The sequence below is a fragment of the Vulpes lagopus genome, chromosome 3 (genome assembly GCF_018345385.1).
Source record: "Vulpes lagopus strain Blue_001 chromosome 3, ASM1834538v1, whole genome shotgun sequence".
In the NCBI taxonomy this organism is placed as follows: Eukaryota; Metazoa; Chordata; class Mammalia; order Carnivora; family Canidae; genus Vulpes; species Vulpes lagopus.
In genome coordinates this window covers 157,440,749-157,467,118 of record NC_054826.1, presented here as the reverse complement: position 1 = coordinate 157,467,118, position 26,370 = coordinate 157,440,749, and the positions used below count along the sequence as shown (strand labels likewise).

Genomic DNA, 26,370 nt, shown 5'->3' with positions numbered 1-26,370 from the left:
ACATTCCTCAGAAAATTAAAAATGGAAACATTCTATGATCCATTAATCTGGGTCCCGAGTATTTTCCCAAAGAACACAAAAACTCAAGATTTTTTAAAAAGTGTTTTATTTATGAGAGATACAGAAGGAGAGGTAGAGAGAGAAGTGACTCCTCACAGGGAGCCTGATGTGGGACTTGATCCCAGACCCCGGGATCACTCCCTGAGTCGAAGGCAGATACTCACCGCTGAGCCTCCCAGGCATCCCCAAAAACACTAATTTGAAAGGATATATGTACCCTTATGTTAATTGCAGCATTACTTACGATGGAAGCGGCCCAAGTGTCCATCAATAGATGAATCGATAAAGAAGATGCCGTATATTATTCAGCCATGAAAAAGAATGAAATCTTGCCATTTGCAATAATGTTGATGGGGCTAGCAAGCATAATGCTAAGAGAAATCAGTTAGAGAAAGACAAATGTCATATGATTTCACTCATATATGGAATTTAAGAAAAAAAAACACAAAGGAAAAAAAGAGACCAACCAAAACCCAGACTTTTAACTATAAACAAACAGAAAGTTACCAATGGGGAGGTGGGCGGGGGATGGGCCATAGGTGATGAGGCTTGAGAGCACACCCATCTTGATGAGCTGAGTCATGTATAGAATTGTCAAATCACTATATTGCATATATAACACCGTATGTTAACTACACTGGAATTAAATTTTTTTAAAAAAAGTGACACAAAATATAATACAAAAGACAAGATTTAAAATATTTAAATTTGGTCACATTAAAATTAAAAACTCATTTGACAATTACATAGCATACAAAATTCTCACCAGGATAAGTGTAGTTACCGTCTGTCGCTACATAACATTATTACAGCATTATTGATGATATTCTCTATGCTGTACTTTTCATCCCCATGACTTATTTATTTTATAACTGGAAGCTTGTACCTCTCCTCTGGCAAGTTTGCCCATCTCCTCTGGCAACCACTTGATTGTTATTTGTATTTATCGGTCTGTTTCTTTTCCTGTTGCTGCTGTTTTTTGTTTGTTTGTTAGTTTTCTTTCCTAGAGTCCATGTATAAGTAAAATCATACATCTTTCTTTGTAGGTGTCCCAGATGATGGACATTTAGGCTGCTTCCATACCGTAGCTATTGTAAATAATGCTGTAAAAAATCTAGGAGTGCGTATATCTTTGAATCAGTGCTTTTGTCTTCTTCAGGTACATTCCCAGAAGTGGAATTCCTGGATCATACAGTAATTCTATATTGTACGTCTGAAGCTACTGTAATATTATATGTCAACCACATTTCAATTAAAAATACAAAATGCAAAATATGCAAAAAATGAACTGCTCATAAAAAATGATAGCATAAAGAGAATGGAAAGGCAAGATGTGATTTGGAAAAAAGATGTTTTCAGACGTTAACTGTTAGCGGCTAGTATCTAAAACACAAGAATTATTGAGAAGAAGATGAACAACCCAATAAAAAATTGGAAAAAAGAGACAAACAAGTATTTCATAGACGAATAAACATAAAAGAAAAGGGAAATGTAATTTAGGTCTGCAATGTAACGTTTTACTACCATCTGGCTGGTAATAATTAAAAAGCTAGACAATCCCAAGCATTATCACAAATGTGGCTGAAGAGGAATTCTTATGCACCATTTAAGGAGTGTGAAGTGATACAAGATTTCAGCATTATCTTGCGAAGTTGAACATTTTCACATCCTCTGACCCAGTAATTTCACTCAAGGTGCATATTCTAGAGAAACTCCTACATAAGGTGAAAGACAGGAGACCATACTCGTAGCAGGATACTTCCTGAGAACAAAACACCGGAAACAACCCCAAGGGTCAGTGACAGAATAATATTTAAAAATTTGGGATATACAAACATTGAGGTCTTGTAGAAGTTTGTTAAAGAATAAACTACTCTGCATACAACAATAGGCATGAATCTTAAAACTCTTGTATGAAAAAAGCAAGTTATGGAAGGTTAAATCATAAGAGAAGGCAAATTAAATAATATGTTAGTTCACCTGCACATTTATGTGATAAAACAACCCAATTCAAGGGAATGATGACAAACACACAGTTCAGGATAGTGGTAATCTCTCCATCTCTGCTGGGGGGATACAGAGGAATGGAACCGGAGGCAGAAACATACATGTGGCAATATTAGTAATGTTCTCCTATAGTTCTTGTTATGGATTAAATTGCTCCCCCCAAAAAAGACATATTGATGTCCTAACCCCCAATATCTCAGAATGTGATCTTATTTGGAAATAGGGTTGTTGGAGATGTAGATAGTGAAGACCAGGTCATACTGGAGTAGGGTGGACGCCCTAACTCAAAATAACTGGGGTTTTTAAAAGACCCCATGTGAGATCAGAGACACAGGAAGGATGATGGCAAATGATGATGACGGCAGAGACCGAGTGATGCATCCCCAAGCCAAGAAACACTAAAGCTGCGAATGCCCAGAAGGTAGGTATGGGACACGGAATAGATTCTCCCTCACAGCCCTCAGAAGGAACAAAGCTGCCACCACCTTGATTTTGGACTCCTAGCCTCCAGCCTGGAAGACGATAAATTCCCATTGGTTAAGCCACCCACTTTGTGGTACTTGTTACAGCAGCCCCAGGAAACTAATGCAGTCCTTAGATGAGGCAGGAGGAGCATGGGTGTTTATTTATTTATTTATTTATTATTTATTTATTTGTTTATTTATTATAATTCACAATTTACAAATGTGTTACATATGCTGCTTTTCATGTGTCAAATAGTTATATAATAAAAATAAAAAGACAGAAGATGTTAGTAATTTCATTACTACCAAACCAGGGCATGTTTGTACTATTAATCTCAATGGCAAATTCCAGAAAAGCTTTTCTGGACAGTTTTATGAAAACCATAAAATTCAACTTCCAACACTCCCTTTAACTTTTATGGAGTTTTTATTGCAACCTCAGTGTCACTGAGTCCCTGTTTCTCTGACTTTAATTACAGTGCACACATCTTCTGAGCAAAGTGTCCTCCTGCGTCTCATTCTGAGTGGAGGTGATTGCCAAGCTCACACCTGTCATGGGAGGTTAGCTCCACGGACACCGGCTGATGGCAGCTTTGCCTCCGTGGAACCCAAAGGGAATCCTGGACATCTAAAATCCCTCCCAGGTTTCCTGCCCCGTGTGTCCCAGATGTCAGTGCCTTCCCTTAACCTAGAAGTCCTGCCAGAGGAGGGGCTTTGTATGCTTTGTCCATACAGCCGTATGGGCGCCACCAAGAGGCAGCACCTGATACAAAATTGGTGCTCAAAAAATTGGTGGAATGAATGTATCAGTGGATAGTTTTATAAGAGTGTCCACTTCTCAAGAGAAGTAACAGTAGCAACTGCCACATTTCAGAAGAGTTTATCAACCATCCCCCATTATTATTATTATTATTATTAGTTTTGATCTGTTTGTTTCCCTTAGCTACTGAATCACCAGCTCTTCGTCCTTATATAAGCAGTCGAAGGCTGCCTTTGGGAACTTTGATTAGAGGATCAGATTCGGGTCCCCTAAGGCCACACTCACGCACACCAAACACACAGGTGTGTATAATTTTTTCTTTTAAGAATAGCGAGTTGTTTAATCTTCCAAAGCAGTTTGTAACTTGCTCTGCTAATAGTAACATATTCTCCCTCTCAGGAGGAGAAGAGATGTCAGTGCTTTTAGATGTCAGAATCTTTTAGCGATCTTCAAGTGAAACGCGTCCCGATAAGGAGTGGATTCTAAAAAAGAAACTCCAAGAATACATGATTTTTTAATTTAGATGATTTTTTAATTTAATTTTAATTTTTAAATTAATTTAATTTACTTTTTATGATTTTTTATGATTTTTTAATTTAGATGATTTTTTAATTTAATTTAATTTTTATTTTTTAGATGAAAATTTTTTAAAAAAATGGGATTTATGTAGTACTTTGAAAAATAAATTGCTATTATGAATACGTTACAAAATGCATATTATGATTTGACGTTACATTATTGAGATTGCTTTGTTTGTTTTTCGCAGTAGCTAGAGCCGCTGATGTTAGTGAGGTGCTCCAGTGACAGTTTTCAAGATCTCCGACTCTAATATTGGTACTGCTGATGGTAACATTGATGAATTCAAGCAACATTTGACAAGTGACCAGGCCCAGTCCTCGGTGAGGTTGGAGAGATGGATAAGACCTCTCTGCAGGAATTCATTTCAGGGGGAGAGACATAAATAAATAGGCAATTGCAATGTAATTGAGTAAGTGTTCTTAATCATTGAGGGAAATAATAGTTCCCTATGACATTCACGTTTTCTGTGTAGTTTACCACAGAGTTATTCTTTGGATACTAGCCATCTGGATATTATATTCTTTTACTAACCAGAATATTTGTTTAATCAAATTGTTCAATTCCCCGACCATACCTGAGCAACAGTTTATTTTACAAGTTATGATCATATCATTAAAAAAAAAAACCCTCAATATCTACTACTGTGGGGAAAACTGTGCAATCATTCTTTCCTATAGTTAATAGCTAATTTATTTTATCTCACTTTAGCATTTTACGATCCTTTTCAATTTTCCAGGAATTTAGAGGCCCCTTCTGACTTTCGAACAGAGTAAGGAGGGTTTATTTCCAGGTGGCACTGGTTTTTCACCTAGGGGGTGGCAACATTGTACTAAAATAAAGAGATCACAGGCCACCAATAGATTTCCCCCAAGTGTTCAGCTGGAAAAATGAGACACAGGAGGTATGGATCAAAACAATATTAGCAAAAAAAGGAGTTACAGTATTAAAATGACCCAAATCATAATTCCTAATGACATAGTGGGCATTTCTTCACTTGATAAGAACATGATTTCCACAAAATTTAGATTCACAACTCTCTGGGTAAATGTATTATTAGAAATACTGTCGACATTGGGCTTTTAGAAATCATTAAAATGTTGCTAATACCTTATCTGCAGGTGTCCTTCAAGAACACTTCTCATCCCTTTCCCTTCTCACATTCCTTAGAAAGTTAGAGTCCAGGCCTCTGATAGTGAACCCCGAGGCAGGGACTGTTTTCATTTACAACACGTGGCTTGAATACTTGTTTTGGACTCCCTGGGGACATGGGCCCCGCTGAGCCCTTTCCTCAAACACACCGGCTCTGTCTGCCTGATTTCTTTACCCTTTTCTTTTCTTTCTTTCTTTCTTTCTCTCTCTCTCTGCCTTCCTTCCTTCCTTCCTTCCTTTCTTTTTCTCTTCTTTCTTTCTTTCTTTCTTTCTTTCTTTCTTTCTTTCTTCTTTTCTCTCTTCTTCTTCTTCTCTTTCTTTCTTTCTTCTTTCTTTCTTTCTTTTCTTTCTTTCTTCTTTTCTCTCTTTCTCTTTCTTTTCTTTCTCTCCTTTCTTTCTCTCTCTCTTTCTTTTTTTCTTTCTCTCTCTTATCTTTTCTTTCTTTTTTCGTTCTCTTCTTTCTTCCTTCCTTCCTTCCTTCCTTCCTCTCTTTCTTTTCTTTCTTTCTCTCTTTTCTTTTCTTTCTTTCTTCTTTCTTTTTCTTCCTTCCTTCCTTACTTTTTCTTTCTTTCTTTTCTTTCTCTCTTTCTCTTTTCTTTCTTTCTTCCTTCCTTCCTTCCTTCCTTCCTTCCTTCCTTCCTTCCTTCCTTCCTTCTCTCCCTCTCTCTTCCTCTCTTTCTTTGGATCTATTCATGAGAGAGAGAGGCAGAGCCACGGGCAGAGGGAGAGGCAGGCCCCTGCGGGGATCCCGGGACCCCGGGGTCACGCCCAGCGCTGAGCCCCCCGTCCCCCGTCCCCCCCCCCCCGGCCCCGGGCGCCCCTCTATCCTTTGCGAGCCGGATCAGGGACCGACCGAGGGTGCGCTGCGGGGTGCCGGGCGCCTGCACCGTCCCGAGTCCCACTGGGCGCCCTGAGCTCCCCGGGGTCGGACACGCAACTTCTCTGCGAGCGGCCGGGCGGCTGCGGGCGCGGGGGGGCGGGGAGGGGGCGGGGAGGAGAGAGGGGCGGGGAGGGCGAGGGGGACGGGGACCGAGACGGGGAGGGGGACGGGGACGGGGAGGGGGACGGGGACGGGGACGGGGAGGGGGCGGGGAGGAGAGAGGGGCGGGGAGGGCGAGGGGGACGGGGACCGGGACGGGGAGGGGGACGGGGAGGGGAGAGGGGCGGGGAGGGCGAGGGGGACGGGGACCGGGACGGGGAGAGGGACGGGGACGGGGAGGGGGCGGGGAGGAGAGAGGGGCGGGGAGGGCGAGGGGGACGGGGACCGGGACGGGGAGGGGGACGGGGAGGGGAGAGGGGCGGGGAGGGCGAGGGGGACGGGGACCGGGACGGGGAGAGGGACGGGGACGGGGAGGGGGCGGGGAGGAGAGAGGGGCGGGGAGGGCGAGGGGGACGGGGACCGGGACGGGGAGGCGGACGGGGAGGGGGCCGAGGTCCCCCGCGCCCTGCCGCCCGCGCCCGCTGCAGCGCCGCCGGGGCCGAGCGACCGAGGAGCCGCGCGCGCCCGCAGCCTCCAGCTTCCGCGCGGGCGGACGGACGGACGGACGGACGGCGGGACGGCGGGGCGGCGGGGCTGGAGGGGGCCGGGCGCGCGATGGCCCTCGGAGCGGGCCGCCCTTCCCCGCCCGGGCCCTGGCGGCGGCCGGGGATGCGCAGGTAACGGCCCGGCGGCTGCCTCCGCACGGCGGCCTCGGGATGCTCCGCCCGGGGGTGGGGGGGACCCTCCGGGGGCCGCCCCGGGGCGCAGCTGAGGCCGAGCGTGGCCCCACGTCCCGGGCAGACCCCCGGGGCCCCCGGGGCGGGAGTGGGGCCGGCGGGCGGGGGCGCCCCGGGGGAGGGACGCGGGCCCGCGGGGTGCAGTGGGGCCGGGAGGGGGGTCCCGGGGCTCCCCGGCGGGCTGCTCGGAGGAGGGGGCGCGGGCGAGGCGAGCGGGCGAGCACCCGGGGCCGCTTGGGCGCCCGCCGCGGCGGCTGGTGTCGGGGGAGCGCGGCCGCCGGGTCCCCGCCGCCGCCCGGGGCTCAGGTGGCCGCTGGCCCGCAGGAGCCTCAGAGACGCAGGCCTGGCCCGCGGGGTCCGGCCCGGGGTCTGCTGTAAGTTGAGCCACGGGGACGGCTCAGAGCGCCGGGGAAGCCAGCGGGGGCGTTTGCTGCCCCCTTGCCCCCTCCCGAAGCCCGGAGGGGGTTCCCTGGCCTGCCTGCCCGACAGGTAGTTCCCTCAAAGAGGACTGGGGGGGGGCGGGGGGGGGGTCCAGGCCCTCCAAAGGCAAACGCAGAAACCGCAGAAGGTCACCTGGTTATTTGAAGAGACTTGTGCGCACTGAAAAACTTTTTAGGGTTTCCATCTGACCTTGTTGGTGACCCCATAAACTTCAGAAGCTTCCAGGTGTCTGTGAAATGTAGGGAGGGATGTGGGAGGCCCCCGTTTGCAGAGGGGCCCAGAGTGACCCCAAAGCAGGTGTGTGTGTGTGTGTGTGTGTGTGAGTTTGGGCAGCTTCTTTACCTTGAAAATGAAATGCGGAGCCGCAGGCAGATGTGTGCTGCCCTGGTGTGATGCAACCTCGCCCGTGATAGGCCGGATACCTCCGATTCCCCCCACCGGGTGCTGGGGCACATCAGTCTTAAATGTCAGATGCGCAGTTATCCAGGGCTCACGGCTCCTCTGTCTTTGTGCTGCAGATGTCCGGACTGCAAGCCTGCTCGGTGCTGAGGGCGATGACTTGAGAGGGCAGCTCTGTCTCCACCACAATGTCTATGAACAGTTCCCAACAGCCAGTGTCTCCTGCAGCTGGGCTCCTTTCAAATACAACTTGCCAGACGGAAAACCGGCTCTCGGTATTTTTTTCAGTAATCTTCATGACAGTGGGCATCTTGTCCAACAGCCTTGCCATTGCTATTCTCATGAAGGCTTATCAGAGATTTAGACAGAAGTCCAAGGCGTCGTTTCTGCTTCTGGCCAGTGCCCTGGTAATCACAGACTTCTTTGGCCACCTCATCAATGGAGCTATAGCAGTCTTTGTGTATGCTTCTGATAAAGACTGGATCCGCTTTGACCAGTCCAACATCCTGTGCAGTATCTTTGGTATCTGCATGGTGTTCTCCGGTCTGTGCCCACTTTTTCTAGGCAGTGTGATGGCCATTGAGCGCTGTATTGGAGTCACCAAACCAATATTTCATTCTACGAAAATTACATCCAAACATGTGAAAATGATGTTGAGTGGAGTGTGCTTGTTTGCCATTTTCGTAGCTTTGCTCCCCATCCTTGGGCATCGAAACTATAAAATTCAAGCATCGAGGACCTGGTGTTTCTACAAAACAGAACACATCAAAGACTGGGAAGATAGGTTTTATCTTCTGCTCTTTTCTTTTCTGGGGCTCTTAGCCCTTGGCGTTTCATTCTTGTGCAATGCCATCACAGGAATCACACTTTTAAGAGTCAAATTTAAAAGTCAGCAGCACAGACAAGGCAGGTCTCATCATTTTGAAATGGTCATCCAGCTCCTGGCTATAATGTGTGTCTCCTGCATTTGCTGGAGTCCATTTCTGGTAAGAGCCTAACATTTTGACAATTTCTGCTTTCTTCCATTTTTTTTTTCCATGTGTAATACAAGGTTTGTTGTCTTTTTCAAAGTTGTTGGTCTTGATGGGCAACACTATTCAATCTTTTAAATACTGGAGTTTATTCCTACTCAGAACTTCCTTCGGCACCCAGCTCTGGCTCAGGATTAAGCTGTCTATGGTACCCATGCTTTGATTTTCCAACACTCCTCCTTGTGAAATGAAAGAGGACCTGGTGTTTCTACAAAACAGAACACATCAAAGACTGGGAAGATAGGTTTGAAAGAAATGTCTTGCTGAACAATTCTAACTATAGCGTAACCTGCTTGCAGAAGAGGATAAGGTGATTTTAACAGAGCAACATAGTTTTAATATGCTTAATAGAATTAGTTTCTAAAATGTGAAAAAAAAAAACGACCAACTATAATATAGTATTGGAATGGGCTCAACTAAGTCTTGGTAGAAAGTCTGTGTGAAAAGGCATATTAGCTCCTGGGTTTTTCTAAACGCACAATGCTGGGTCTTGGCTTGCAAAGGGAGGTGATGAGTTGAGATAGTTGGATAGTTGAGGTTGAATTCTATGGATAGGTTAGGTGAAGAAATCACTAGTTCAACAACCCAAGAACAATGCCAATACTTCACGGAGAGGTATGATTGGTAGGAAAACCTTCCTTTTTCATCCCATTCCTTAAAAAAAAAAAAAAAATTTTTTTTTGACGTAGCCAGTAGCTCTGTTTGACAGCTTGTTATTTTTATTGGGAAATGAAAGCTAAGGTTAAGGAATTAACAACAAACATAAGTCACTTATATTATCTTCTAGGTAGAAGACAAAATATTTATGATTTTTTTAAGTATGGCCTTAACTCCCTTCATCATTTGACTTTATGATGGAAAGAGTGACAACATGCCATGAAAGAGAGAAAGAATCCTCTATTCACAACTAGTGGTGGCAGTAAAGATTATTTTCATTCCTTCTTCTGTACCAGTGAAGAAATGGGATAGACATAGTAATACAGGGGATCCACAGGTAAAGGTGAGGCAAAGTGGGGAGACAAAGGTAGATGGAACCCAGAGGTTGTGATCATACCTTGCCTGGTAGTATGAAGGTGCTTGCGACTGATGCAGTTTTCCTAGCCCCTCCAGCAGAGCCACTGTCCAAAAACTGTTGCCAGTGGAGTTTTATTTATTTATATATTTACTTATTTTAAAGATTTTATTTATTTGAGAAAGAGAGAGTGGGAAAGTATAAGCAGGGGGCACGGCAGAGGGAGAAGGAGAAGCACGCTTCCCGCTAAGCAAGGAGCCTGATGTGGGGCTCGATCCCAGGATCCTAGGATCACGACCTGAGCTGGAGGCAGATGCTTAACAGACTGAGCCACCCAGGTGCCCCACCAGTGGAGTTTTAATAAACAATCCTGATGATCCTGATGCATAAGAAAGTTGTGAGAGCCGCTGTTGCAGACAAATCCTGTGACAGCTGATTTTATTCTCCAAAAGGGTTTCTACTTTTTGAATATTTTCTTTATTCATATTATGTTCTCACAATTTGAATTTAGCTTCTGGAGTTGTTAAATCATTTAAATATTTCTTCCTGATATTCTGGAATTGGTCCTAGGAACCCAACCACAGGGAGGCCAGGTTGAGTCTGTCAATGGCAAGTCAACATTTTGAGGCCTGCTTGTTGTCATTTTAGGAGGCCTTAGGTGTAACCAAGCAGAGATCTGATCTGTGTTCATTGTCTGCTTATTTGAATCTGAGTAGCAGAGACCAATTCTATCAATACTTAGGAGTCACTTCAGCGTTCATTCTTGAAGAGTTTAATTTATGCCACTCAACAGAGGGAATTCCCTTTGAATGACCCTTTTTTTTTTTCCCTTAAACTTTGAAATAATCTAGCTTTTCAAAATAAAAAGTGACCGTGAGTAGCCCAGAAATCAACTGGGGGTTAGAAAGAGAAAATGAAGAAGGTGAGAAAAATGGAGATCGTAGGCCTGGAGAGAGCCTGAAATCAATGGAATAGTGAGAGGAGAGACAAGTGGTCTGGACAACTGAGGTATCACTGGTGCTTTCTTTGGTTTATGTTTGTTCTCAGTCACCTTTAAAATTCTGCTTCGTTCTAGCTTTTGATTGAGAAATAGGAGTGATAGGTTAACTGCTGTGAGACTGTGGAAGGTAGCAAGATTCCATGCTCATCATGGATATTTTGAATTTATGTTTTTCTCTTCCTGAGTTTTTGGTTTCCTTCTCTGTTAAAGTAGATATTACAGTTTAATCCATATTTTGAACATTTTTCTATTGGAAACATAATTTTATTTTTGTGAAACATTTTCTGAGTTCTATGTTCTATTTATGAGTTATCAACACACCTATTACACCAGTGTATCAATCCTTCTAAAATGCTTTTTAGTGTGAGAATTATTTCTGTGTTCGATGCTCAGTTGATACACCACAGATACTTCTTGAGGGGTGATATTTTATTGGAAGCATTCTTTGCATTCCTGGTTTCTCTTGTGGACGCTTGGGTCTTCATAGCAAATTCTGACTAAAGGATTTACAGCTTTTGTGGTCCAGACACATGTGCCTTTGACATTAGGTTAAGGCCATCAGACAGCTCTAAATGGAACCCTTGTAAAGAAACTCAGGTTTGGGAATGCTGAATAACATCAAGCACTAGCATCTCATTTGAAACATGTCTCCTTTCCCCATTAAATGCTTAGGAAAAATTGCATAGATGTTAATGACTGAGCCATCACTCTCCACCTTATATTTTAAAAACTTCTTAGTTTTTAAACTACTTTAAACTTGATTTTAGCCTCTGAAATCAACCTTCTGGATCCCCATGGTTGTACTATAACGCTGACAGCTTCTCCCAGTGCCCTACTTTACATTATGTATTTTCTTTCTATGATTGATGAGTATGAACTGTTGGATTTGTAACTTGGATGAACAACTGTGCACACTTTGACATGTTATCACTGTCATTTTCAAGCCTCAAACTGGAACACAGTTACAGGTGCACACACACGAAAGGTAGCAGGTGAATAATGCAGATGATAGTGGTTGTGCTTGGTGGGATTTATTGTATCAAAACTTATCAATCATGGCATAATTTCTGAAATTATTTAAATTTGTAGCTGATGACAAACGGAATATTTTATTAATTTTAGTGATTGAGTTCAACCAATACAAAAGGGAAGATGATCTTGTTGTTTGAGTTTTCATCTGTCTTTTTAATAGACTCTTTTTTCTTGATTAGTTTTAGGTTTACAGGGAAATGAGCGGCAAACACGGAGTTCACGTTATGCCCTCTCATGTTCCCTCCGACGCCTTCATTAACCCTTATAATTTGTCACAAAATTCATGACCCAATACCAAATCATTCTTATTGACTAAGGTCTGTCGTGTTTTACCATAGCGTTGTATGTTGTATGAGCTTTGATAAATGTATATTGACATGTGTCCATCATTGCAGTATCATACAGAATAATTTCATTGCCCTAAAAATCCCCTGTGGTGGATTTTTAATTTTTTTTAATTTTTAAGATTTAATGTGTTATTTTTCCAAAGGAGGAAATGTATGTTTTCAGGAATTAAGATTTAGAAGAGTAGTACAAATATACTAGTTTAAGCTATAGCTCATTAAAATGTTAAAATTTAAACTTTTACAGTATCTGGATTTTTACAGTTTTAAACATGGTGAACACATATAAGTTCATTTAATTATAGTCCTAAATGAAAAATACAGGAAACTACAATGGGCACTTTTTAGTTTACAATTTCATTTAGCAACAAATTAGTACAAAAATCTTTAAGAGTCAAATGACAATTAAAAAAAAGTGTCTTCCCTGTGTCCTAGGTGAATCACTGTTCCTTAATAAGTAAATCTCGAAGACATTCTTTTGATGTTTCTAGGGTGAGAGGAAAAAATAACCTATTTACCAGCCTTTCAAGTAACATTTTCTTAATATTATTTTTGTCTTCATATAAGTAACGATTCTTTTTAATGTTCCGTTTCTAGAATACGTAAGCCTGAAAGGAACTTATTATTATTGCTATTCTTATTTCATCAGTTTGGCAGAGCAATAAATACTTTTCGACTGGTTGACTGTAACTTAGGTAGTATGAATGCCCAAAGATTGCAAATGATTGACCAGAATGTGGATTCTCAGTTTTGTAGGTAAGAGTTAATTAAGCAATTACTGAAACCCAAATGGTAATTTTTAATCTGTTCCCTAAGTCAGCAACTGTAGACACTATTAAACTTCAGCAATCTTTTACCAGAAGGACAGACATTTGTTTACTTTCCCTTCAGGGATAAAGGATTATTTTGATTTGGGAAAAGAGGAGCAAGTATATGAAAAGTAAATGGATTTCTTAGGTAGGTAAGTTTACCCCAGAAAAGTGTTCTCCTGCATATATAAAGTTTGAACTTGATTTCTTAAAGATTATTCACTCTTATGCTAGTGCTTCTAGCCAGTGTAGTTAAACATTTAGTCACTAAGATGTTTGTCAGCGATAAATAAAAACAGTTGGGTAGCTGATTGAAGTTTGACTGAATTACTAAAGGTATTGGCATCAGAATGAACCAGGTCTCAGAGGGCTTATGGCAAATGATGGGTGAGCTTTGCTCTCAGGGGAATTACCCTCAGCCAAAGGAAGCTGCCTTGACCATGGTGCTTGCTGCCTTTCTTTGGTCACTGGGTGTGTGGTGATGGGTGGCTGTGGAGACACAAAGCCCTTGCCCCCTTGCCTCGTTTGGAACATTTCTGAAGGGTCGTCCATGCTTCCGAGCTTGCTGAGGCCTTGCAACTGCACTCAGCCCTGCTCCTCCCTTTGCCAAGTCCTGCTTCCCTCACCACCTCGCACTCCCCCAGAACACTCCCTGCACGTAGATGTCTGTCTCCAAGTCTCTTTTCTTGCAGAGTCCAGCTTAGGGCAGTCTTTCAGAAGTCCAGTTGTTCCTGCATTATCAAAATATAAAGTATGTTGCAGATAGGTTTACAGTGTGACTTGACTAATATACTGAGCTATGCATAGGCCTTTGGAGTTGAGTTCCTTCGAGTTTATTTTCTCACTCCATGAAAGTGTATAAGATTGGTCCAGCAGAGGTCAATCAACTAAAAAAGACATTGCTAAGTTGAGAATTTTCATAAAAATCTGTTGCTTTAGATGTGTACAGTGGTGTGGAATACTTTTGGTATTTTAAGTTAATTTACTCTTGGCCAAACATGATTTCCTGTTTTTAAGGAGAAAGAGTTATAAAAATGCCCAGAGATACCATAGACATTGGGAGGGCACTTAAAAACATTTGCTTGAGTGATTCAAGAGTAAATGAATCAGAAACATGTGGATTAGATTTATACCCTCTTGGATATAAAAAATCTTCTGGCTTAATGTGTCTTGGGGTTTTTATTAAGCTCCAAAACATTTAAAGAACAATTCAAGATGTTAATGTGCCCAGAATCTCTCTAGGTTGCCAGTTTTAACGTTGTTTAGTCTTTTCCTTACAGGAGGTTCACAAAATACCTTCCATTTGTATTTGCTTCGGAAAGCATTTATAGCCACAGCGAATTTTACCTGGTATATCAATGGCATTTTTCTCTATTTACAGAAGACTTCATCCAATAGGAGAAAAACTGTCTGTTGATAGTTGCAAATATTGCTTTTTCAGGGCTTGTGTAAAATTTGTCATTCTGTCTATCCTCTGTCCTGAGTGTAAGGATGGTAATGCCACAGAGGAGTCGATGCAGTTGTGGCTTCATCCAGACGGGGAGGTTGTTTTTCTCACTCCTCCTTAGCTAATGAATCCTTAAAAAAAATTCAGATGGTGGAATGCCAAAATGGGGTGTCTGTGGTGTGATGGTGAAAGAGACAGAGACAATTGGATTGCATAAAAGGATTTATTTTAGCTTTTTTGTGCACAGTTTCAAATCAAGCCGTCTCTTAAGATACTGTGGTTGTGCAAGTACAGGCAGGAGGGATAGGGTCCCATCCCTACCACCTCTTGGCTGTGACATGGGATTACTCTAAGCCAACTTTGTATGTCTGTGACCTCATTATGATAGTACTACATAGAAGTACTATCAGAAAAAATGATATCACCTCCCTACCTCTCCTACCTCTCCTCCTAACGTGGTTGGCCCGGATTAAGTCTGAAATCCAAAAATCCTCAAAAAGTCTATTGCTTTTACTGCCACCCACCATCTCGATTAGACAAAAAAAAATTATCTGTGTTTAGGTCAGGCGTTTTCCATGTTTTCCTCTATTAAGGAGGTTTGGTTGTAGTGGAGAGGAGCAGAGGGAGCGCACAGCTTCAGAAAACTTTTCTTGGACATTCCCACCTGAAGTTTCGGGTTACCTTTCCTTACTTCACTGTCTCACTGGAAGTAAAGACGTTGCCTGCTGATCTTTCGCATATTTTTTGAATTCAAATACTCTAATAATTTGTAATTATAATAACTTGTAAGGTATTAATTTATACATTATTGGGATCGAGTTAAAATTAGCCCCAGATTATCGAGACTGTTACGTAAAAGGCATGTGCTTGTGCTGTGAGTAGTTCCAGGGAGTAAGAGGAAAAAGAGCTTGCAGCTTAGTAGAAATAAAGTTATCCTGCTGAGAGGTAAGAAAAGTCCTGTTTCTTCCACCTCCTGGCTATGTGACCTTAACCACTCTGTGCCTGTTTCCTCCTATGGGAGACAGGTATTGAAATGCTTCCTTGGGTTGTTGTGGGGACTAAATAAATTAATAAATGTAAATTAACATAGTGTCTGACATAGTGTCGTATGCTTCAGTTATTATACTGTTATTGTTATTGTTGCTGTTACTATTAAACACTACTGCTGCCAGACAATAACTTTGTCAATGAGACAATTGAAGGCACTTTGTAATTAGTTGTTAAATGAACGATGAATGCTACAGTATGTGGCTGTCTCTTGTGATTTGGTGGCCCACAAGTAATTATTTGTTTATACGTTTGACAGATATGTATTGAGCATCCTACCTGTTGTGCCAGGCAGTATTCTAGTTACTACAGTAACAATCTCTATGATTTAACCGTTCACAATATCTTTGCTGTAGGCAACGATACTCATAGAAGATGAGAAGAGAGGGCATGTGTAGGACATTGAAATATGAAGATATTTGATTATATTTCCTGTTATAGCAGAGTAACAGGTATTCTGTTGCGAATATATGTGGATGAGATTATTTTTGATAATATAGAAGTGAAAAATTTCTATAGTACATCATTTAGGAGGAAAAAGTACCGGAAGTAAATATGATCCTAACTGAAGTGATATAAATTGTAAAAACCAAGGAGAGAGGAAATAATAATGTATATAATTCCTAGAGATATAAAAATGTACAAGTAAGAACCTTAGTGTTTGGGACAGACTTTGATGATGTCAGGGCACAGCAGGTTGTAATAAATTAATATTAAAAGCTAGAAGAATTTTCAAGTAATGACACATGAATAGCAGGAAAATTAAATCAGATAGTAATAATTTAATGATTCAAATAAGTCTTTTCTACTATCCATTGATAAGAAAAGTGACTCCAGATATAAAATAGAAATACATGTAGGTGAAACGAAGCATTACAAAAAGTCACCAAGTCTTTGCAAGAATTTTCATTAATAAAATGTTGGAAACAACTGAAAATAGAAAAAAAAACCAATTACTATGAACTTTAATACTAGAAATAAAGAAAATAAAAAATATACTTATGCTTTAATGCACTTGTTAATTTACTCATTGATTTGCTCATTTGGCAGACTTCTGCTGAGCAGAACGTTGGGTGTCTCTCTCTCGGTGGACCTGAAGCAGGGACAGACTTGGCCTGGGAAAATATTTCTGAGGCACATACTCTAGGAATCATCTTTCTAACTTCTTCATTTTATCCGTGGCTTTTGCACTCTGTTCTCCAACCTCTAACTCATACTTTTCCTTCTCTTTCCAGTTTTATTTTACATTTAAATTTTTAAAATTTTCATTTCGAAACAGAGAAAGGGAGAAGGGCAGAGGGAGAGGGGGAGAGAGAGAATCTTAAGCAGGCTTCATGCGCAGGGCTCCATCCCACAACCCTGAGATCATAACCTGAGCCTAAATCAAAAGTGGATGCTTAACTGACTGAGACACCCAGGCGCCCCTGCTCTTTCCACTTTTTTTTTTTTTTTAAGATTTTATTTATTTATTCATGAGAAACACAGAGAGAGGCAGAGACACAGGCAGAGGGAGAAGCAGGCTCCCTGTGGGGAGCCCAATACAGGACTTGATCCTTGATCTCCAGGATCACGCCCTGAGCTACAGGCAGACCTCAACCACTGAGCTACCCAGGGTGCCCCTCTTTCCACTTTTAATGTGGGATAAATTTAACTTTGCATTTTCCTGGCCTTGTCTGGGAGCAGGGCAAAGGGTTAATTGCTGGATTCATTGCTTTAGTAAATAGTGGAGGAACGTGGGCCCAAAGGTGCATTAGTAGGTACTAAATAACCTTGCTGTAGCAGCAGCAGCAACAGTAGTCGATGCTGTCATTGTGATTACATATTCCTTTATTTTGCTTCTTGCATTTATGTTCACGGCACAGGACCAGAAAACAAGACAAACAGAACCCAGATAAATGCCCGGGCCGGGCTGGGAGACAGAATGCAGGAGTCGGGAAGAGGAGCAGGGACAAGGAAGGAAGTGGAGGGCCAGGAAGCTGGGGGTGGGACTGGCAAGTGAGCAGAGGTGCCCGGGTCCCAGGAACTGCCCTGGGGAGGAAAGGCTCTTTCTATGTCCACGGGTGTCTTTTCCTTATTGAGGAATATTACATTTTGTCTATCATATCCTCTCAAGCTACTTTAAAAAAGGCAAAGAAAACTTTATTGTAAAAAAAGATACAGTACACTACAAATTAAAATTCAGAAAAAGATCTTCCAAATCCCTCTCTCTAGAGACTACAGCTATTAGCATTCCGAGCACATACTTTTACTCATCTGATGGGGAAAATATAATGGTTTAATTTCTTTGACTAACAGGATAAACTTTCTTTTTCTTGTGCAATTGGGCATGATCTTTTGTGTGAATATGTAGGTTTCTGTAAATGATTTTCAAGAACTCTTTGGATAACGAAGAACAGATAATGCTAATATATAAAAATAATGATAAAATCAGGTGTTATGAAAGCAGTTGTTTTTCCATGTTTACTGTTAGCCTTTTAATTTAGTATTTTAATTTATAAAAGTAGCGAATGAATCAGTAATTTTCTTTGTGGTGACTGCTTTCAGGTTAAGAAATACTTTTCTCAGGCTGAGATGATACTGATATTCATCTTTTTTTTCTAGCACTTCTGCTTTTTCATTCTTTGTATTTATATTTTTAATACATTTATGGTTTATTTTGTTTAGGTTGCAAATTAATAATATGAATTTTCTTTTGAATGGTGAGCTAGCTGTCCCAAGATAGCTGAATGATTTTTGTCTAACTCTTTAAAATTCTACCTTTATTTTGTATGAAATTGTTAAATGTGTTCGGCTCTTTCTGGACCCTTTATTTCACCCTACTGGTCTGTCTTTGCTTTATGTACGATTACCATCTTCACGTTTTATTTACACGTACGTTCAATTTATCAGTTACAATATAGAATGTTCCCTTTCATGACCATGATCTCCCATAATTGAAATCATTTCTTGAATAATAATTTACTTTTACTGTGATGAAATTCACATAACATAAAATTCACTATTTTAACCATTTTAAAGGGTACAATTCCATGACAGTTTCTTACATTCAGAATGTTGTGTAACCATCACCACGCTCTTGTCTAGAACATTTTCATCAACCTCAAGAGAAGCCCTGTACCCATGAAGCAATCATTCCCCCATTCCCTGTTTCCCACTCCCTGAAGCCCCTGGCAGCCACTAGTCTGTCTTCATGGATTTGCCTATGTTGGATATTTCATATACATGGGATCTTAAAAATATGTGACCTTTTGTGTTTGGCTTCTTTCGCTTAATGTAGTGTTTTCAAGGTCGATGCATGTAGTGGCATGTATCAGTACATCATTCTTTTTTTGTGACCAAATAATATTCATTTCTATGGATACACCACATTTTGTTTATCCATTCATTAGTTGATGGACATTTGGGTTGTTTCCACCTTTGGCTATTGTGACTTGTGCTGCCTTGAAGAGTTATATACAAGGTTTTGTTTCAACACTTGTTTTCAATTCTTTTGGGTACATAACTAGGAGTGAAATTTGCTGGGTCAAATGGTAATATTATGTCTAGCTTTTTGTGGTAACACCAAACTGTTTTCCAGGATGGCTACACCATTATATCTTCCAATCAACAGTGTATGAGGGTTCCAATTATCTCTACATTTTTGCCAAAACTTATTTTTTTTGGGAAACATTCTTTTTTTGTTTGTTTGTTTTTTATTATGGCTGTTTCAGTGGATATCCAGTGGTAGGCAGCTCATTATAGTTTTGATTTGTATTTCCTTTCTGACTAATGATGTTGAACATTTTTGTATTTTTGGGGAAACTATTTCGTGCATATTTTAGTGTTTAAAAAAGTTACGTGGATCTATAATTTCCTTCTTTTATTGTATCCTGTTTTTAATATTAGAATTATACTAGTTTAAAAAACAATAGGGAAATTCTGTCTCTACGTACTGCAGTAATTTAAGTAACTCTGATGTTAGCTGTTGTGTGATGACTTGGTATCATTTCAGTGTTTTTTGATAGAGTTTGAGGGTTTTTTTTCCCTTTTTTTTTCTTTCAAGATTTTATTTAAATCTGGGTTAGTTTACATATTGTAGTATCAGTTTCAGGGGTAGAATTTAGTGATTCATCAGTTGCATACAATACCCAGTGCTCATTACATCAAATCCACATGAGTGAAATCATATGGTGTTTGTGTTTCTCTGACTTATTTCGCTTAGTATTATGCTAAGCGAAAGTTAGCATCAGTTCCACCTACGTTATTGCAAATGGCAAGATTTCATTCTTTTTGATGGGTGAGTAATATTCTACTATGTATATAAATTATGTATATATATAAAATTATATATATACATATGTATATATATATGCATATCACATCTTCTTTATCCATTCATCAGTTGATGGACATTTGGGCTCTTTCCATCTTTTGGCTATTGTGGATAGCACTGCTATAAACACTGGGCTGCATGTGCCTCACGGTTTCTTTTCTGATTTTTTTTTTTGGTTTGAGTTTTCTACTTTGTCATGAAGACAACATTGGTATCTTTTAGCATAATTTAATCAATTTCATTGAGAGTATGAATTTAGTAGCAAATTTTTGTACCAAGAATTTTTTATAAGTGAAGTTATTCTTATCTATTAGTTTGTTTTTGTACATTATACATTTATATGTGTTTATTTTACTAATATTTTACATAATATTTATTTTTGTTTTTAAATTTGGCTTTTCAGAAGGTTTAAGAGTTTAAAAATTTCTTATATTAACTTGTAATTCTTACTGTTTTCAAATTAGTTAATTTCTTATTATCAGATTTTATAAATATGTCATGGGCATTTGAAAAGAATCTATATTTTTTTAAGTAATAAAGTTCAATAAATAGATATTATATCAGGATTATTACTTGCAGATCCTATTTTCTTAGGCAATTGTTATTATAATAATAATAACTTTGAATATTCTGGATTTTGTTATGAATTTACTATTATTGATACAGTCTAAGAAACTTTTAGTGCCATTCTTTTTTTTTTTTAAGATTTTATTTATTCATGAGAGACATAGAGAGAGAGAGGCAGAGACACAGGCAGAGGGAGAAGCAGGCTCCATGCAGGGAGCCTGACGTGGGACTCGATCCCGGGTCTCCAGGATCACACCCTGGGATGAAGGCGGCACTGAACCGCTGAGCCACCCGGGCTGTCCTAGTGCCATTCTTATGAATATGTTATAGCATCATCATAGCATTCAAACAGAACAAGAATTTTTCCCCCTGTCTCTTATGTCCCTATACCTCCTGGTTGGGCTCCAGAATTCTGACATTGAAAAGAAAATAAGGTGGTTCTTCTTATTTTCCGTTCCCTATATTCTGATAGATGCTTTAGTTTTGCTGATTTAGGAATATGAAGTTAAATCAGAAGGAAGTCAATGATTGGGAGAACACGGTTAAATTTGCAGTTTAGAAAGCAAGTTGATTCTGATTAGTCCCAGGAATTTGCTCTTGACGACCCTGGACATCAGCACCTGTAACTGGCCTGTCCTTCATCCAGCTCTGCCTGAGGTCTTGGTTTAGAATTGCCCAAGACCTGTGTACTAGGAAGATAGTCCTGAGACTATTCCTCCAACCTAGCATGTTCTTTGGGTCTGTTGACATTACAAATGCACTTTTTGGAGAAAAGCTGGACTAGAACTGCATCTAGAAAGAAAGAACTTTGTGAATGCCTTCTTACTCCTCATTTCCTACCGTGAAAGCTTATTTCCAAATTGCAACACAAAAGTAGCAACAGACATCTTTATCATTACGTAGTGCATGGAGAATTCGTTTTTGATGTAGTTTAATCTTTATGTGCTTCTATAACTACATATTTTTGCAACTGAAAATTCCAATATTTCTCTTGTACATTATTTCTGAATAAAAAAACTACCTAATGTATCCAAGAATTTTCAAAAATCCCAGAGTTTTTATAAACTTTGATAGCATGAGGTGGTTTTGAAACAATTGTAGGTTGTGTGGTGATTCTTTTCTCTACCGAAAAGTCCAAAGACAGCTAAGGCAGACTCTTTCTTATTTCAAAGGAATATAAAGAATTGCTGGGGAAAAAAAGAGAGAAAATACATACCAAGCAGTTCTAAATGAGATCTTTGGTTTTTTTAGTTCATCCCTCAAAGTTTATATAGCAGGCTGGTCTATGGATATGGGTGCTGAAGTCAGTTTGCTAAATGCTCTCCTGGATGGTGGCAAATCCGGCAGTCTGTCTAGGAATAATTTCCTCTGTGTGCTATTGACCTTATACTAATTGCATGCTTTAGGGTTATCTGTATAAGCTAAATGGCAGTAATACAAAGCCATTCTGCTTATTTAGATAGTTTTAGATCGATGTGGATTTACACATGGTCGATTTAGCACGCCATGTATACTTGGCTGTAAAGATGAATGGCTATTGGCGCCCTTGTCTCTACTACCTACCTTGCGTGTGAATTGACATTAAGATGTAGCCACAGTAAAAAAAAAAAAAAAAAAAAAAAAAAGATGTAGCCACAGTGTTAGTGCTATCCTTCTCTTGAATTTCTTGGTTTGTTTATTTATTTATTTTTTTAATTTTTATTTATTTATGATAGTCACACACACACACACACACACAGAGAGAGAGAGAGAGAGAGAGAGAGAGAGAGAGGCAGAGACATAGGGAGAAGCAGGCTCCATGCACCGGGAGCCTGACGTGGGATTCGATCCCGGGTCTCCAGGATCACACCCTGGGCCAAAGGCAGGCGCTAAACCGCTGCGCCACCCAGGGATCCCCTTGGTTTATATGGTTGCTAAAATCGCAAGTTCAAATCAGTTAAGCTCACCCAGAGATTATTTATCTGCTAAACAATATAAAGAGACAGTCAAGCAATCAATTAAAAATCATGCATCACCATGATTTCTGAGTGATGCCCTGTATATTCAGGTACTGAGCAAAATAATAGAACCCAGAGTCCTGAGGAATTTCTGTTATCCTCCTCCTCTACTCCCATCTCTAGTCAGGCCGAAACACTAAACAATGTTTTAGCTTGAAAGATGGAGATCTCTGTTTTGGAATTAACTTCATTTTCCCTTTCTACTGAAGGCTACTCTTTGTGGTGGGTGGAGGGAGAAACCCAGCTTTAGGCATTCCTCCTCAGTGACCCACCCAGCCTGAAGAGGGGAAGGAGGGGTGAATGTGCTGTGGCTTTCATAATAGGTAAATACTTTCATTAAATAATGTTTATAATCAGAGTCAGAATTCTCACATATGAATGCTGATTGAGTAACCTGAGTATTTTTCATTTCAAACTTGCTTGAAGAAAGGCTGTTTCATGAATAAAATGCCAAAGTTATATAGTTTAGCGTGAAGTGTAGTCAATGTGTATATGCCTGGTGGCTAAAAATCATCTCTGTAAGAATATGTTACTATAGTACATTATGCTGATTCAAGTCAGATTTCTTTTTATTAGAGCAATTATAATTCTGAAATTCTTTATTTTGTTTACATTTGTAATAATTTTCTCCATAAAACCTGTTCTGATTATTCTAGTCCACTTATCTCTCTATGGATAAAATATAATATCTAATTCTATATAATCATAAAATTCACACTGTTTTGTGATTGTCTAATCTCTTAAATAGATAGGGAGCTCTTTAGTGACAGAGTCAATGTCATATGTTTCTGCTCTGTTTCTTATAATGTCTGGTATATTTCTTGGAAGGGTTCAAGGAAAATGCAGCTCATCTTTAGAATTCTTTAATCATAAATGAAATTAGTGATGAAACAACATCTTTATAGCTATGGTTATTAAATACATATGAATGTCACATAAGGATTTTATTTTTTAAGTGTAATTTTTTGGAAAAAAAGTAAGTTTTTGAAATACAGCTATAAAACTAATAGTGATGATCATTTTAAATATAAAGTTCATTCTTGCTTAGAAATTTTGTTTTGTAGTGTAAGGATTAATTAACTTGAAAACTTCATCTATAACTCCTACCACATGCCAGGCATAATGCTCTCAGCATTCTCTATGCTCTCAGCATTCAATATTAACCCGTTGAATCCTTATTATCCTTTGGGTTGTTTTTTCTCTCAGACATGACTCTGCATGTGCAGTGGGTTTGCCCAAAGGATGCAATCATAGAGGGCTTGCTGTACTTGCATTTAGCATCAAGAACAGTTACACAACTTCTTGGTCGTGCATTGTAACTGAAATTTTAGTTAAAATTAAAGTGTCTTCAGATTTAAGTTAAGATTCATGAAAAAGAGCTTTCATAGGAAGACAGTTCAAAGACAATGGGCTGATTGGGATTTGTGGAGAAGGATGAGCATGATTAAAGGAGGATTGTTTTTGTACTCTTATTATTGTACTGACACAAGCCTGATTGAAAGTAAATCTTTGAACAAATTTGCTAAAAAGGCTGCCTTCAAAAAAATTTTTTTTCCTTCTCTTCTCCCTTCTAAAGCATTGACAATCTCCTTAGTCTCCTACCTTCCCCTGTCTCCAGCCTAGAGGGGTTCTAATTTATCTGTGTAAATTTAAAATTCCAAGCTGAAACAAATATGGCAGCTTTTTAAGTTGCTATTTTTTTAAGATTTTTTTTTTTAATTTATTGATTAGAGACAGACAGAGAGAGAGGCAGAGACACAGCCAGAGGGAGAAGCAGGCTCCATGCAGGGAGCCCGATGTGGGACTAGATCCTGTGTCTACAGGATCATGCCCTGGGCTGAAGGTGGCGCTAAACCTCTAAGCCACTGGGGCTCCCCTTAAGTTGCTATTGAGTAGGAAAAATAACCTGGATTTTGGCAGAACCTTTTTACTCTTTGAGAAGTGTTCTTTTTCTTCTCTTCTGTCATTGAAAGGTTAAAGCCTCTTCCAGGAGAGAGGTCTTTGCTGAATGTTTGAGGGACCAGTGAGACTTTGATTAAAACCAGAGGGTGCCATGAGGATTACAACAAAACAAACTTTTATGTTGAAAATATGTTCGTATTTCACTGAACAGCCTGTTTATTCCAAATGTCTTGCAAAATCTGATGGTTTGGGTATCAGGACACTACTCTTTGCAACCATACCCAGGCATGTTTGTAGTTGGTGGATGCCATAGTTCCTAATTTTTAAAGAGAGCAAAAGATATGGCTTTAGTGAGAATTTGCTATGAAAAGGCAATTAATTAAAACACATCTATAAATATAACATGTTTAGAAATGCTCATTGATTTATTCAGTACATATTTTTCTTAGTGCCTTCCAAGTGTCAGACACTGTTCTGGGTGCTAGGCTATGATGCTGGACAAGACAGGCAATATTCCCTCTCTTATGAATGTTACATTCCTTTACAGTGGTGGTTGTGAAGGCCTAGGGGCTCCTTGGAGAGACAGAGAGGGAGATAATAAGTAAAGAAATTAATGGGATGATTTCAAATGGTGAGTCCTGTCACTGAGGGTGGGGCTAGGACTCTTAGATTGGATGGTCAAGGAAGGCCTCATTATGAGGTTAGCCTTGGGTGACAAAAAGGAGGCAGCCATGGGGAGATATGTGGGCAGAGTGGTCAGGTGAGGGAACAGCCAGCACAAAAACCCAGTGGTGGGGTTGAGCTGTTGTAATAAGGGACAAAACAAAGGCCATTACCTGGAGCAAGGGAGTGCTGGTGAAAGTGGTAGGATTTGAGGTTGGAGAGGGAAGTGGGGCCAGATTGTCTTACGGGTCATGGTACCTTGGGGTTGAAATCCATTTGGAAACCTTTGGAGAGTTTCTTAATGAGGGAAAGACATGATATGATACATGGTTTAAAAAGATCTCTTGGGCTGCCAGATAAAAGAAGGGATTGCCGTGGAGAAGAACTATAGCAGAAGGACGTTTGTTTGAAATTTCATTTGATGCATGAGTAATGAATTAAGTATTTTTCTAGAATTTATATTGGGAAGTAAAGCAAATAATAAATCACTATTAAATAAAAATTAGCTTGTGAGTAACAAAGGAAACACTTTCAAAGTGATTCTCCTTTAGGCTTGGAGTATAATTATAAAAGAAACATTTAATTACACCTTATCTATTCTACTTGATTAATAATTTCAGTGTATCTTCTCTGTTGGCTGAGTGAAGGGCGCTTTGATGGGCATTAGTTTGGCTGAGAATATGCAATTATCCATCTGCGTTTTGCTCGAGAGATGAAGTTATTTGTCCCTCTTTTAATTCTTTTTAATTATCATTAACTTTTTGGCTCTGGTTTTGCATAGCATTACATACACATGCACACAAAATTAGGTAATTTCATGTTTTGGTTACAAATGGCTTTCTGCTTCTTGACTCTCGAGAAATCAGCTTTGAAATGCCCTAATAATTATTTTAATACAACAGAGAAATGTTCAGTCATCCCTGCATATAGGATTATGATATGAAGGGTACATATGTACATGCACTTATAGGAAAGTGTGTATTACATGCCAGCTGGATCATGGACCAGGAGTTTATATAGCCCTTGTCTGGGATTTATTTAAGGTTTGACTTTGGAATAAAAGCCTTTTTTTTTCTATTGATTTTAATACCACAGTTTCCAATATTTAAACTGTGTCAGATACGGACAGGATATATAATTTTATTTTGCAGAGCTTTCCTATAGGGTCCTAAAATAGTTTAAACCTTGAGTACCCCACAGAAGTGAATCTCTCTGGGCAGAGAAAGACAGCTGGCCCCAACCTAACAAACCTCAGCAAATTCTGATTTAAGAAGAGGCAGCGCTTTTCTGAGTCAGGGTGCTTAACTATTCTCTACCTTGTGTTATTGGAAAGAAAGGATCAGTATTTGTTCCCAGTTGAATGGCATCATTAGGACCTTGCTAGGATTCCCTAACTTGGAGAACTGGTGGAGTTTTCAACCTCAGTGGTGCATTCACCGACCAGATATTTAGCAGGCACCTATTATATGCAAAGATATCTCAATTTATGTTGTCTTTATCAATGAGCATCTTCTTTGGTGTTGACTCCACAACTCTACTGAATCTCCTTAGCCTACCCTTGAATCTCCACTTCTAATTAGGTGAGCTCCTACAGCCTATTGTAGTATGCAGACATTTCTCATTATCTGAGCT

General features: G+C 40.0%; 1 protein-coding gene across 3 annotated transcripts in view; it reads left to right on the top strand.

Moving 5' to 3' along the window:
- The first annotated feature begins 6,384 nt into the window (after positions 1 to 6,384).
- The window catches only part of PTGFR (prostaglandin F receptor), a 43,823-nt gene continuing 23,837 nt past the window's right edge, over positions 6,385 to 26,370 (top strand). The window contains exons 1-3 of one of the 3 annotated variants that reach the window (XM_041750528.1): positions 6,385 to 6,675; positions 7,060 to 7,224; positions 7,695 to 8,561. In XM_041750528.1, the coding sequence (XP_041606462.1) occupies positions 7,764 to 8,561 (798 nt within the window). In that variant the 5' untranslated portion in view covers positions 6,385 to 6,675; positions 7,060 to 7,224; positions 7,695 to 7,763. Of the gene's footprint in view, positions 6,676 to 6,940; positions 7,225 to 7,694; positions 8,562 to 26,370 lie in introns of those variants that run through there. The other 2 variants (XM_041750526.1, XM_041750527.1) reach the window with 2 other exon arrangements.